This window comes from Terrapene carolina, unplaced genomic scaffold (assembly GCF_002925995.2).
Source record: "Terrapene carolina triunguis isolate 2854851 unplaced genomic scaffold, T_m_triunguis-2.0 Scaffold233, whole genome shotgun sequence".
In the NCBI taxonomy this organism is placed as follows: Eukaryota; Metazoa; Chordata; order Testudines; family Emydidae; genus Terrapene; species Terrapene triunguis.
This window is the reverse complement of record NW_020664584.1, coordinates 3,086,667-3,100,357: the sequence shown is the minus strand read 5'-3', so window position 1 is coordinate 3,100,357 and position 13,691 is coordinate 3,086,667. Positions and strand designations below refer to the sequence as shown.

General features: G+C 43.0%; 1 protein-coding gene across 1 annotated transcript in view; it reads left to right on the top strand.

The window, feature by feature from the left end:
* Positions 1 to 10,417, top strand: part of FAM83D (family with sequence similarity 83 member D) — a 12,816-nt gene extending 2,399 nt beyond the window's left edge. Inside the window, exons 2-5 of the mRNA XM_024201989.2 lie at positions 4 to 453; positions 6,920 to 7,087; positions 7,944 to 8,068; positions 8,340 to 10,417. Coding sequence (XP_024057757.2) covers positions 4 to 453; positions 6,920 to 7,087; positions 7,944 to 8,068; positions 8,340 to 8,730 — 1,134 coding nt within the window. The 3' untranslated portion in view covers positions 8,731 to 10,417. The remainder of the gene's footprint in view (positions 1 to 3; positions 454 to 6,919; positions 7,088 to 7,943; positions 8,069 to 8,339) is intronic.
* The last annotated feature ends 3,274 nt before the right edge of the window (positions 10,418 to 13,691 follow it).

Sequence of the window (13,691 nt, the reverse complement as noted above, 5' to 3'; positions counted from 1 at the left end):
CAGTCCCAGTGCCTGGAGGACGCGCCCGGCCGCTGGCCCCCCGGGGAGCCGAGCTCGCCCGAGCTCTACAGCGAGGCGCAGCGGCTGGCGCTGGAGGAGCTGGTGGCGGGCGGCCGGGCCGCTTTCCGCGCTTTCCTGCGCCGGGAGAAGGTGCCCGGCTTCCTCTCGGAGCCCGAGATCCAGGCTATCCTCCAGGCGGCCGCGCCGCCGGCCGGGGCCGAGGACGGGGCGGCCGAGCCCTCGCTCAGCGCCTCGCTGGACTGCTCCTCGCTCACCTACTTCCCCGAGCAGTCGGACGTGGAGCCGCCCGTGCTGGAGCTGGGCTGGCCGGCCTTCTCCAGCGGCTCGTACCGCGGCCTCACGCGCGTGGAGGCGCTTTTCCAGCCCAGCTTCGGGGAGACCATCTACAGCTGCAAGGAGGCGGTGCGCAGGCAGATCCGCTCGGCCAGGGAGGTGAGTCCCCAGCCCGGCCTCTGCGCCCCCTTCCTGCCCGAGCCTCCTCCTCCGGGCGCCCTGGGAAACCCGGGGGGATACTGCGCTGCACAACGCTCCTCTGTGCCTGGGGAACTAGGAGCCTGGCCCTGGACGCCGGTGTTGCACTAAAGACCCCCTGGCTTTGGTCCCTGATCTCCAACCAGCTAGGATTCAATTCTGAAATCTGCAGTTTAGCATTATTATTTATTGCATTTAAAAACAAATCACTACTTTAATATTTGGTCTTGTAAAAATGTGTGACATTCATGGTGGTGGTGAGCTTTCCTCTGTGGATAGGCCATCACTACAATCCTGCAGGAGAATGAAGGAAGGGAGAGACTCCTCAGGGCAGGGATTCTGTCTGCTTTGTGATAAAATCTCTCATACTTTAGAAACTAGTCTTTCGGCAAGGTATGTGTTATATGCAGAATAAATGACAGTGTAGTGTGCTTATGGACTCTCATTGGCCTTGGTTAGCTCACTTGGGACCTTGGCAATTATGAGTAATGTGGTCATCCCAAAACACATGCTTGTGGCACCTTAGTATCACACCATCGCACAGTGTGTCTTTTAAATAAAACCTGATAACTTGTGTCTAACGCACAATGGGTGCTACGTACATAGTTCACCTGGGGATCACTCATGCCACCTCTAGGATGGAATATAGCAGCCTTCTGCTTGTACAGTAACTCCTCGCTTAACGTAGTAGTTATGTGCCTGAAAAATGCAACCTTAAGCGAAACAAGGTTAAGTGAATCCAATTTCCCCATAAGAATTAATGTAAATGGGGGGGAGGTAGGTTCAAGGGAAATTTTTTTCATCAGACAAGACTATATTATATATACACACAGTAGTTAAGTTTTAAACAAACAATTTAATACTGTACATAGCCATGATGATTGTGAAGCTTGGTTGAGGTGATGGAGGAAGAGGGCGGGATATTTCCCAGGGAATGCCTTACTGCTAAATGATGAACTAGCACTCAGCTGAGCCCTCAAGGGTTAACACATTGTTGTTAATGCAGCCTCACACTCTACAAGGCAGCACAAATGGAGAGAGGGGAGACAACATGGCAGACAGAGATACACACCCTGTGTGTGTGTGTGAGAGAGAGAGAGATGCTCATTGCCCCTTTAAGTACACTGCCTTTTTAAGTAGATCAGCAAGTTGAGACAGCAGCTGCTGCCAGCAAGCTCCCTCCCGTGTTCCCCCTCTGCTCTATGGAGATGGAGTAAGTGGGGGGCAGGGGGAGGGGGGACAAACTGACATTAGCCCCCCTCCCCCCCTGCACAGCAAGCAGGAGGGTCCCGGGAGCAGCTCCAAGGCAGAGGGCAGGAGCAGCACATGGCAGTGGGGGGAGGGACAGCTGAACTGCCTGGCAATTGATGGCCTGCTGGGTGAGTGCCGCACAGGGAACTTAGGAGAGCAGGGAGGGGGGGGAGGAGCTGCCGGTCCGCCCTGGTTCCAAGCCCCCACCAGCTAGCTGCAATGGGCTGCTCTTTCTGCAAGCAGTGGACAAAGCAGGGGGCTGCCAAATGACGTTATAAGGGAGGATTGTACAACTTTGAACAAGCATGTTCTCTAATTGATCAACAGCATAACAACAAAACAACATTAACCAGGACGACTTTAAGTGAGGAGTTACTGTAGTCATAGAATCATAGAATATTAGGGTTGGAAGAGACCTCAGGAGGTCATCTAGTCAAACCCCGTGCTCAAAGCAGGACCAACACCGACTAAATCATCCCAGCCAGGGTTTTTCAAGCCGGGCCTTAAAAACCTCTAAGGATGGAGATTCCACCACCTCCCTAGGTAACCCATTCCAGTACTTCACCACCCTCCTAGTGAAATAGTGTTTCCTAAGATCCAACCTAGACCTCCCCTACTGCAACTTGAGACCATTGCTTCTTCTGTCATCTGCCACGACTGAGAACAGCCGAGCTCCATCCTCTTTGGAACCCCCCTTCAGGTAGTTGAAGGCTGCTATCAGATCCCCCCTCACTCCTTGTAAGTCATGTGCTCCAGCCCCCTAATCATTTTCGTTGCCCTCTGCTGGACTCTCTCCAATTTGTCCACATCCCTTCTGTAGTGGGGGGGCCAAAACTGGACGCAATACTCCAGGTGTGGCCTCACCAGTGCCAAATAGAGGGGAATAATCACTTCCCTTGATCTGCTGGCAGTGCTCCTACTAATACAGCCCAACATGCCGTTGGCCTTCTTGGCAACAAGGGCACACTGCTGACTCATATCCAGCTTCTCATCCACTGTAATCCCCATGTCCTTTTCTGCAGAACTGCTGCTTAGCCAGTCGGTCCCCAGCCTGTAGCGGTGCATGGGATTCTTCCTTCCTAAGTGCAGGACTCTGCACTTATCCTTGTTGAACCCCATCAGATTTCTTTTGGCCCAATCTTCCAATTTGTCTAGGTCATTCTGGATCCTATCCCTACCCTCCAGCTAATCTACCTCTCCCCCCAGTTTAGTGTCATCTGCAAACTTGCTGAGGGTGCGATTCATCCCATCATCCAGATCATTAATAAAGATGTTGAACAAAACCAGCCCCAGGACTGACCCCTGGGCACTCCGCTTAATACCGGCTGCCAACTAGACATTGAGCCATTGATCACTACCCGTTGAGCCCGACAATCTAGCCAGCTTTCTATCCACCTTATAGTCCATTCATCCAATCCATACTTCTTTAACTTGCTGGCAAGAATACTGTGGGAGACCGTATCAAAAGCTTTGCTAAAGTCAAGATATATCACATCCACCGCTTTCCTCATATCCACAGAGCCAGTTATCTCATCATCGAAGGCAATCAGGTTGGTCAGGCATGAATCCATGTTGAATGTTCCTGATCACCTTCCTCTCCTCCAAGTGCTTCAAAATGAATTCCTTGAGGACCTGCTCTATGATTTTGCTGGGGCCTGAAGTGAGGCTAACTTAAGTTAGTCCCACTTAAGTTTTTCAGAGGAGAACTGAAGAACATCTCTACTTAGATTTCTCCCTATGATATCAGCTATGAAGGCAGAATGTAATTATCCAAGCTGGATCTTGGCCAGGCCATCTAGACTAATAATGCTTCCTTTGTTCAAAATGTTGTGGGATCCCTAATGACTAGGGCTGTCAATTAATCACAGTTAACTCACGCGATTAACTAAAAAAAAATGAATCATGATTAATTGCAGTTTTAATCACATTGTTAAACAATAGAATACCAATTGAAGTTTATTAAATATTTTTGGATTTTTTTCTAGATTTTCAAATATATTGATTTTAAATACAACACAGAATACAGTCTACAGTGCTCACTTTATATTATTTTGATTACAAATATTTGCACTGTAAAAATTATAAAAAAAGAGACTAGTATTTTTCAATTCACCTCATACAAGTACCATAATGCAATCGCTTTATTGTGAAAGTGCAATTTACAAATGTATTTTTGTTTGTTTGTTACATAACTGCACTCAAAAACAAAACAATGTAAAACTTTAGAGCCTATAAGTCCACTCAGTCCTACTTCTTGTTCAGCCAATCGCTAAGACATACAACATTGATTACATTTTCAGGAGATAATGCTGCCTGCTTCTTATTTACAGTGTTACCTGAAAGCGAGAACAGGCATTCACATGGCACTTTTTTAGCCGGGATTTCAAGGTATTTACATGTCAGATATGCTGGTGACGCTTGTTTAAAAAATGCATTAATTAAATTTTGACTGAGCTCACTGTGGGGGAGAACAGTATGTTTCCTGCTGTTTTACCTGCATTCTGCAATATATTTCATGTTATAGCAGTCTCGGATGATGAACCAGCACATGTTTTTCATTTTAAGAACACTATCACTGCAGATTTGACAAAACGCAAAGAAGGTACAATGTGAGATTTCTAAAGATAGCTACAGCACTCAACCCAAGGTTTAAGAATCTGAAGTGCCTTCCAAAATCTTAGAGGGACACGGTGTGGAGCATGCTTTCAGAAGTCTTAAAAGAGTAACACTCCGATGCGGAAACTACATAACTCGAACCACAAAAAAAGAAAATCAACCGTCTGCTGGTGGCATCTGACTCAGATGATGAAAGTCTGCACTGTTATCGAGCAGAACCCAACATCAGCATGGACGCATGTCCTCTGGGATGATGGTTGAAGCATGAAGGGACATATGAATCTTTAGCTTATCTGACACGGTAAATGTCTTGCGACGCCGGCTACAACAATGCCATGCGAACGCCTGTTCTCACTTTCAGGTGACATTGTGAACAAGAAGCAGGCAGCATTATCTCCTGCAAATGTAAACAAACTTGTTTGTCTGAGTGACTGGCTGAACAAGAAGTAGGATTCTGTGGGCTTGTAGTCTCTAAAGTTTTACATTGTTTTATTTTTGAATGCAGTTATTTTTTGTACATAATTCTACATTTGTAAGTTCAACTTTCATGGTAAAGAGATTGCATTACAGTACTTGTATGAGGTGAATTGAAAAATATTTTTTTTCAGCACAAATGTTTGTAATCAAAAATAAAGTGAGCACTGTACTCTGTTCTGTCAATATATTTGAAAATGTAGAAAACATCCAAAAATATGTAAATAAATGGTATTCTATTATTGTGTGATTTAATCACGATTAATTTTTTTAATCATGCGATTAATTGTGATTATTTTTTTTAATCACTCAACAGCCCTACTAATGACAATACAGTAAGGATCCTCAGCATTTCTTCTCATGTAAAGAAATGATAGTAAAGGGGAAAACAATTCACACCAGTGAAGGTATTTGCTGTGCTGAGAAGTTCCTTTTCCTTGCATACTCAAACCCTTTGCAGATACCCGTGGTGAAGTCAGTGATCCTTTCCAAGTTTTGGGACTGAAGCAGTCCTTCTCTTCAAGCAATACATTTACAGGAAGAGGGGACAATCCCACAATCTCTGACTTAGGATGTGTCTATCAAAACGGCTTGCATTTATGTTGCATCTCCAACTTGGGGTACTTCAGTGTAAGAAACTTCAAGCTAAGAATTAACCATCTTGCCAAAGTTCTGTTTTGGACTGGATATTTACTCCCCATTCCCATATCTCAGTTTATTAAGTGGCTGAATGGTATCAAAGGTCAACTATTTGGTTGTGGAAGGCTGGTGGTGAAACACTTATTTTTAAAAAAATGTTTCTAAGTAAGCTTCTTTCTAGCCCACTCATCTGGTGTTGGAGAGCAGCCTGTGGTCCCTGCCTGCCCTGGTGGGTCTTGGGATCAATGTAGAGGTGGGGGAAATGAAGGAACCTTAAGACCTATGTGGCTCAACCTTGCAGGTGAAGTCATGCAATACACAAGAGGGAACATAGAAAACAAATATAATTAAACAGTGAGCAAGATGCTGCTGAGCAAAGACAAACGGAGATAGTGTTCCCTGATAAGTGATGATTCAGTACTTGATTCTGAATGTATATAAGATTCCTTTTCCTGAGTAACTTATGCATTGGCAGAAAGGACTGACAGCCAGCAATCTCGCTTTCCCAATTCACTTACCTGCCTTCAGCTATTTAATTGTGTCGTTTGCACCCTATGAACCAAAGAGATGTATTCCCTATTCGCAGACTCTGTAGTTCCTGCTATTGCAATTCCAGGTGTACAAAAGGAAACCACGTAGATGGTATAGCAAAGAATCTTAGATGTACTTTCTTTTTATACATTATCAAATGGTAAGTGTCAAAGACAGAATGAATACTCTAAGAAGCAGACTCCCATCTTCCTACGAGTTCAATATTTATGTTTCCATTTTACTATGTATGACTTTGTGGAAGCGATGATATGCAGAGATTGATTATAATGGGTACCCATTATACTTTAGGTGTGCTGTGAAGCAACATATTTGATACCTAACAGATGTATAGTACACCTGCAATACCCATGTGTTTTCCCTTTGAAGTGCTGTTAGCTTAACCTAAACCCATTCCCTTACCCTTCCATCCCTCAGTATCGTGGTGTCCTCTCTCACCTCTGATGCAGAGCAATATAAAAAGCTTTCCCACTGTAGAGCTTGCACATACAGCTCTGATTCAGCCAGGGATTTGTCTGTCATCAACAAGTTGGTTCAATAAAAGCTATTACGTCATCCACCTTATCTCTCTAATATCCAGGGACTGATGCAGCTACAACATTACATATCTAAATTATCCAGTACTTGACACACTTGTGGAATGCTGCTAAGAATGACAGAACAGGTTGACTATGTCACAATAAAATAACACTTAAAAAAAGTAGCAAGGGAAATGGAAACTTGTCTAGGGAATATGGTATCAATAAAAAGAAACCAACCAGGGGTCTACTTAATTTGGAAGCTAAATTGATTCATACACCCCTCTGCCCCTTCTAAATCTTCCCTGGGGTGCTGAGAAAAATAAGACATAGGTCACAAGGCTTTCTTGAACTAATGGTTTCTTCTGTATTTGTTTCAGGTTATTGCTGTGGTTATGGATACCTTCACAGACATTGATATCTTCAAAGACCTTCAGGAAGCCTGTAGCAAGCGGAAAGTTAGTGTGTACATCCTTTTAGATCGTGCTTCATTTCCCCACTTTCTGAAAATGTGCAGAAATCTAGGAGTTGATCTTGAGCAGGAGAAGGTAAGCACTGTGATACTTATGGCAACAAACAACTGGTTATTGGCCCTATTGCAACCATAACATCTGAGTTTTCAAAAGAAATATGATCTATGTAGCGCTTGCTCTTTTTTTTGTAAGTTTTAACTGCTCTTGAAAAACAAGGCATTAAGTGCACAAACGATGATGTCTTTAGAGGTGCACTAACACCCATGTATTATATTGAAGTGATTTTTGTCTTTAACACTTGTTATGGGATTGCTGAAAGCACTGCAGACACTCTTTTCTTTATTTAAATAGCTGTAGCCATCTCATAAAGTAAATTGACTTTCCTTAGAATTGGGAATCTTTCTGATGAATGTCTTAATGTTTCTGGCCCAGATGATTAAAGTTTTTTCCTTCTTCTAGGAAATCTGTTGAAAGAGGGGTTCTCTTCCCACAAACATAAATTATTTAAAGGGGGAGGGGACTCATACTGGGTAAACACATAATCCACTATATTTTAGTCACTCTTTTGTAAGGACACAAAGGAGGTTTCAGTTCAGTTTAGTCCATTTCTTATTCCCTGAAGGACAAATACGTTGAGTGGTCTTGTTAGTCCAACAGTGTCAAGGCTCTCTGCTTTACAAAGAGGGAGACTAAATTCTGGTTCAAATTTTCACTTCGTGTTTTGCTCCCTAAGCCACAAGAACCCCTTAGAATGGTCATTTGACTCCTTAGGAGAGAGAATCTTATGCCACTCAGCAGCATCCTGTGTTAGCTGATCAACAGTGGTCTTCGGACTCTGTTTTATCATTAATGTTTGTAAGTTTCCCTCTTAGGTAGAATCATTTTCTTTTGATATGTCAAAACTTAAATACCTTTTTTCTCTTTCAAACAGCTGATGAGAGTTCGAACTATATCGGGAAACACTTATTGCACAAGGTCAGGAGTCAAAATTGTGGGGAAGGTCCAAGAAAAGTTTATCTTGGTTGATGGCATAAGAGTGACAACAGGTTCCTACAGGCAAGTACCCTATTTCTTTTCATGTCCTTGTCTCCGATGACTTCTTTGGATTGTGGGGTGAAGGGTAATAGTACAAAACTGTTTTTCTTGTGAGCTGTTGATCGTATGTGATGTTTGCATTAAAAATTATGTTGCTAACTATCCGTAGTACAGTAACAATCTAGTTTCTTGTATTGAAAGAGAACATGTATTGGCACTATTTCAACCTTTGTGTGGGTGTATTATTTATTTTAATAAATTAACATCATTTGTGAATTTTCTCATTATTAAGTTTCACATGGACTGATGGGAAACTAAGCAGCAGTAACATCTTGATTCTGTCGGGCCCAGCAGTCGCACACTTTGACCTGGAATTCCGGATCCTTTTTGCACGGTCAAAGCCCATCAACCCCAAACTGTCATCCAGTTGCAAGAAGAGTGGAATGTTTAATCAGCTGGTTAGGAGAACAAAGGCTTCCAGTGACTTGATGAAGGAAAACTTCTTGAGAATGGATTTTTTCTACCTTAGAGCATTTGTAGGAAACATGAGAAGGAAACAGAGCTTCTTGTATGCCTCCAGGGAGGCAAAGTGTGAGTCAAATATCATCATGCAAGCATCTCCACCGTTGACTGAGAGGAATGTCTCTGCAGTCATGAGGCCACGTTGGAGCATAGAGAGGTGAGCACTGTCCACTCAACTTGAAAGATAAGAGCCACTGTGCCCATATCCAATGCTTCCTTGCAAACCAATGTTGTAATGGTAGCTACTGGAAAACAAACCTCAAATTGAGAAGGCAATACTCAAACAGTGGTTCTACTGAAGACCACTACAACTCAGGCCAACAAACATAAGACTGGAATTGTCTCTGCCTCCAAGGTGTGGATAACTCTTGTTAACTTCTTCTAGTTTTCAGTCATTCTCCTGTACTTTCCCATCCTCTACTAGATCAGTATGATCTTAACTCAATGGCTCTGGTTATTCTAAAGACTCTAGCTACTGAAAAGAACAATGCTTAAAGATCTCCTTCTGAAAAATAGAGGGGGGCACTCTTCTGCTCTGAAATCAGGTCCAAGCTCAATCCTGTGTTTGGCAACCTCTCCAGCCAGGGACATTTGACTGAAAAATGACATGGATAGCCAAAGATAACATATAACCTCAACTAGATGGAAAAAGATCGATGTCAGCCTACTGGGCCTCAGACATCACACCCTTTCTTCAAATGAATGGCCGCAGCTAGGTGGAGCAAGTTAGTGCATCAGCTGCTTTTAAGCACTGTTTGCAGTGTTGTTGTGGCCATGTTGGTCTCAGGATATTAGACAGACAAGGTGGGTGAGGTAATATCTTTTATTGGATCAACTTCTGTTGGTGAAAGAGACATGCTTTTCAAGCTTACACAGAGCACTGTTGTGGTTCTACCTAGGCAACTTATTACACAATGCACAGTGAAGTACTTGAAGCATTAAAACATAGACGTGCCTTAATTTGCTATTTGAGTTTTGAACAAATGACATTATTTTAAATATACAATATCCTTTTTGTTTTGTAATTAAGTATGGATAAGTTTGCAAAAAGATGATAAATCTTTTTTTAGATATTCATTTCTCTAGAATACTTTTTTTTTCTATGCTGAAGCTTTCCCTATTTGCTTTTGCAGAACCAAATGAAGCCCTACTTCATTATATCATTGTACATTCTCCATACCTGGCCTGACAGGCACAGGGGCTGTTGCTTTCAGTCTGCTCCTGGGACAAGTTTTATGAGAGATTTTGAAACGCAGGGGGAATCCTCCTCCCCCCACTGCACACATTTCCCCAAAATCAGATCGTATGTGCAAAAAAAAATAAAAAAAAAAATCCTGCCATTTTAAGGTCTTCATACAAATTCAAAGCTCTCATTTAAAACAAATCTAACCTTTACTGTTGCAAAAATAGTAATTGCAACATATATTCTTGCCCTGTGGTCTCATTAATTCAGCCTTGCAGAAACTTCTCTTCAGTCAACAGTGGTATCTGCAGTAAAGTAGGAACTTAATCTTATCCCACTTCATTCATTGAGGCCCTGATTCAGCAGAGCATTTAGGCATGGGTGTAAGTGCTTTACTGAGTCTGGGCCTGAGGTGTGAACATCTAAACCTAACTGAGGAGTTATGTACAGTAACTCCTCACCTAACGTCATCCCGGTTAAAGTTGTTTCGTTGCTGATCAATTAGAGGATGTGCTCGTTTAAAGTTGCACAATACTCCCTTATAATGTTGTTTGGCAGCCGCCTGCTTTGTCCACTGCTTACAGAAAGAGCAGCTTGTTGGAGCTAGTTGGGGCTCGGAACCAGGGTGGACCAGCAGCCCCCTTATCAGCTCCCCTAAGTTCCCTGTGGTGCAGCCGCCCAGCAGGCTACCAATTGATGGGCAGTTCAGCTGTCCCTCCCCCCGTGCCGTGTGCTGCTCCTGCCCTCTGCCTTGGAGCTGCTCCTGGGAGCCTCCTGCTTGCTGTGTGAGGGTGGGGGGGAGAAGAGGGGTGCTAATGTCAGGGTGTTCTCCTGCCCCCCTCCACCCTGCTCCTTTACCCCATCTCCACAGAGCAGGAGTGGGACATGACAGGGCTCAGGACAGAGGGAGGTTGCTAGCAGCAGCTGCTGTCTCAACTTGCTGATCTACTTAAAAAGGCAGTGTACTTAGTGAGGTCAGCGTACTTAAAGGGGCAATGCGCATCTCTCTCTCACCCACACAGAGTGTGTGTGTCTCTCTCTCATTCTCACACACACACAGACACACACAGAGTTTGTCTCTGTCTCTCTCTGTGTCTCCTCCCTCCATTTGTGCTGCCTTGCAGAGTGTGAAGCTATATTAAGAATGTGTTAACCTTTGAGGGCTCAGCCGAGTATTAGTTCATCATTTAGCAGTAAGGCATTCCCTGGGAAATATCCCACCCTCTGACTTCACCACCTCAACCAAGCTTCACAATCATCATTGTTGTGTACAGTATTAAATTGTTTAAAACTTATACTGTGTGTGTGTGCATGTGTGTGTGTGTGTGTGTGTGTGTGTGTGTGTATATATATATATATATATATATATATATATATATATATATATAATATAACTTTTTTTTTTTGTCTGTTGAAAAAAAAATTCCCTGGAACCTAATTCTCCCCCCCCTCCAATTTACATTAATTCTTATGGGGAAATTGGATTAGCCTAACATTGTGTCGCTTAAAGTAGCATTTTTCAGGAACATAACTACAACGTTAAGTGAGGAGTTACCGTATGTTATAAAGCATGGCAATTAAAAACAAAAAAGGCACACAACTTGGGGCAACCCTGTTATTGTTGCATTAAGGCTGTTTTAAATCAGGAAAAATGTAATATTCTAGATCAATATTAATTAGCACTTCATATAGCCTGTATATTTTTTATACACAACAAACAAGAAAAAATCTTATGTGCAATAAAGATAACACTAAGATTAAAACATGACAAACTGAATGTATAACATAATTTATCTTCTGCATTTATTGTAACTGAAACTTAACCCTTCTAATTTGCCTGATTTAAGAACATTCAATAATTGTAAATGTCCATGATGGTTTTTTATCCTTGTTTACTAGTATCTTAAGTGTGGGGTTTGTCCTTTGCTATGATATGTCTCTCTTAAATGCAATAATCCTCTTAATGCCAATTTTGTGATCTATGCAGAATGTTCCTGTCAGGCTAACAAATTCTTTCAGAATTTGTAAGTGTCTTGTATATTTGTGTGTTCAAAATTGATGATGGACTTTTCTCTTGAATGAGATTTTCCCCCCTCTTTTATATAAAGGATTCTAAGTTTACTGTAACAGTGTTTCCTGTATGGGCTATTGTTGCTGTGATTGAAAAAAACAACATTTACATAGAATCCTAGAATATCAGGGTTGGAAGGGACCTCAGGAGGTTATGTAGTCCAACCCCCTGCTCAAAGCAGGACCAATCCCCAGACAGATTTTTGCCCCAGATCCCTAAATGGGCCCCCTCAAGGATTGAATTCACAACCTTGGGTTTAGCAGGCCAATGCTCAAACCACTGAGATCATTTGTATTATTTGTAATTTCAAAATGTATCCAAATAAACAGCCAGGATTTTAAGATTACTCTTATTACAATCAGACATAATTTTCTCCAAAAGAGTTTGCAAAACAATTTTTATTTATTATCTAATAGTTAATTGCAAGACTATATTAACTAGGTAATGTTGTATAAAAGCATCACTTAAGATTAATTACAATAGTCATAGTGTTGCTCTGTCACATTATTTATGTGCATGATAAAGAGTGCTAGTGATTAAGAAGCCAGTGAAATGTGACTGGGGATTTTGTGTTTCTGTGAGGTTTTTCACCCTCTCTGTCAAAGATTTAATAAAGCATCAGGGTAATTTAACTTAATTGTCTGGTGATTCTTTTCCCAAACCATCAGCTGCCTGGTATAAAGTGCAATGATTTTGGTGCTTTTATCCTTGTGGTATCTACCACTCGTGGTAGGGAAGAAACTTGAGCTGGTTGTAATGAATATAATAGGGATTCTTTATTGAAGCTGTTGGCCAAAGATCCTGTGGTTCTCCTTAGGTCGAGCCACTACCTCAAATACAGCCTGTGCTGCCTTGTCTTATAGAGCAGAGGCTCTCAAACTTCATTGCACCACGTCCCCCTCTGACAAAACCCAAGCCCCACCACCCTAGGTGGAGGGGGGCAAAGCCAAAGCTCAAGGGCTTCAGCCCCAGGCAGGGAGCCTGTAACCTGAGCCCCGCTGCCCAGGACTGAAGTCCTTGGGCTTCAGTCCCGGGCAGTGGGACTCGGGCTTCAGTCCTGGGCCCTAGCAAGTCTAAGCCAGCCCTGGCGACCCCATTAAAATGGAGTCCCAACCCACTTTGGGGTCCTGACCCACAGTTTGAGAACTGCTGTCAGAGGGTTTTCTTAAGGCTTGGCTAGTTCTAATGAGTCATGCAAGTAGGGCTGGCTCCAGGGTTTTGGCCGCCCCAAGCAGCCAAACAAAACAAAACAAACAAAAAAAGCCGCGATCGTGATCTGCGGTGGCAATTCGGCAGGAGGTCCTTCGCTCCGAGCAGGAGTGAGGGACCCTCCGCCGAATTGCCGCCGAACAGCTGGACGTGCCGCCCCTCTCTGAAATGGCCGTCCTAAGCACCTGCTTGGTAAACTGGTGCCTGGAGCCGGCCCTGATGCAAGGGATTATGGCTTGCATCATACTTTTGTTTTTGTTTGTTTGTTTTCTTGTGTGAATTTAAGGGATCTTTTCACAAGTCAAGCTTTGGGTCTGTGCTTAAACTGGGCCTTGAGCAGCCATATCCATCCTGTTCTGTCTCGGTTTTTCCAATGCTGGTGCCGCCTAAAATTACATCCAGTATGCTTGCCAGTCACCAAAAGGTGATTCCCTTCCAATGCTGTCCATAATACAAATGGTCACAGCAGCAGCCACTTTGCTATTGCTTCCCTGCCTTTTTACCTTGCACTGCTGAAGTCATTTTAAAGACGTAACAGGTGAGATCAAATATAAGGAGCAATGTTGACTATTTGATCTTTTTTCTAGTCAAGACTAATTTAGTGAGGGCTTAGCTAATATGTGGTAGCTAAGGTCAACCTAAACTCAACCTCTTTTTCT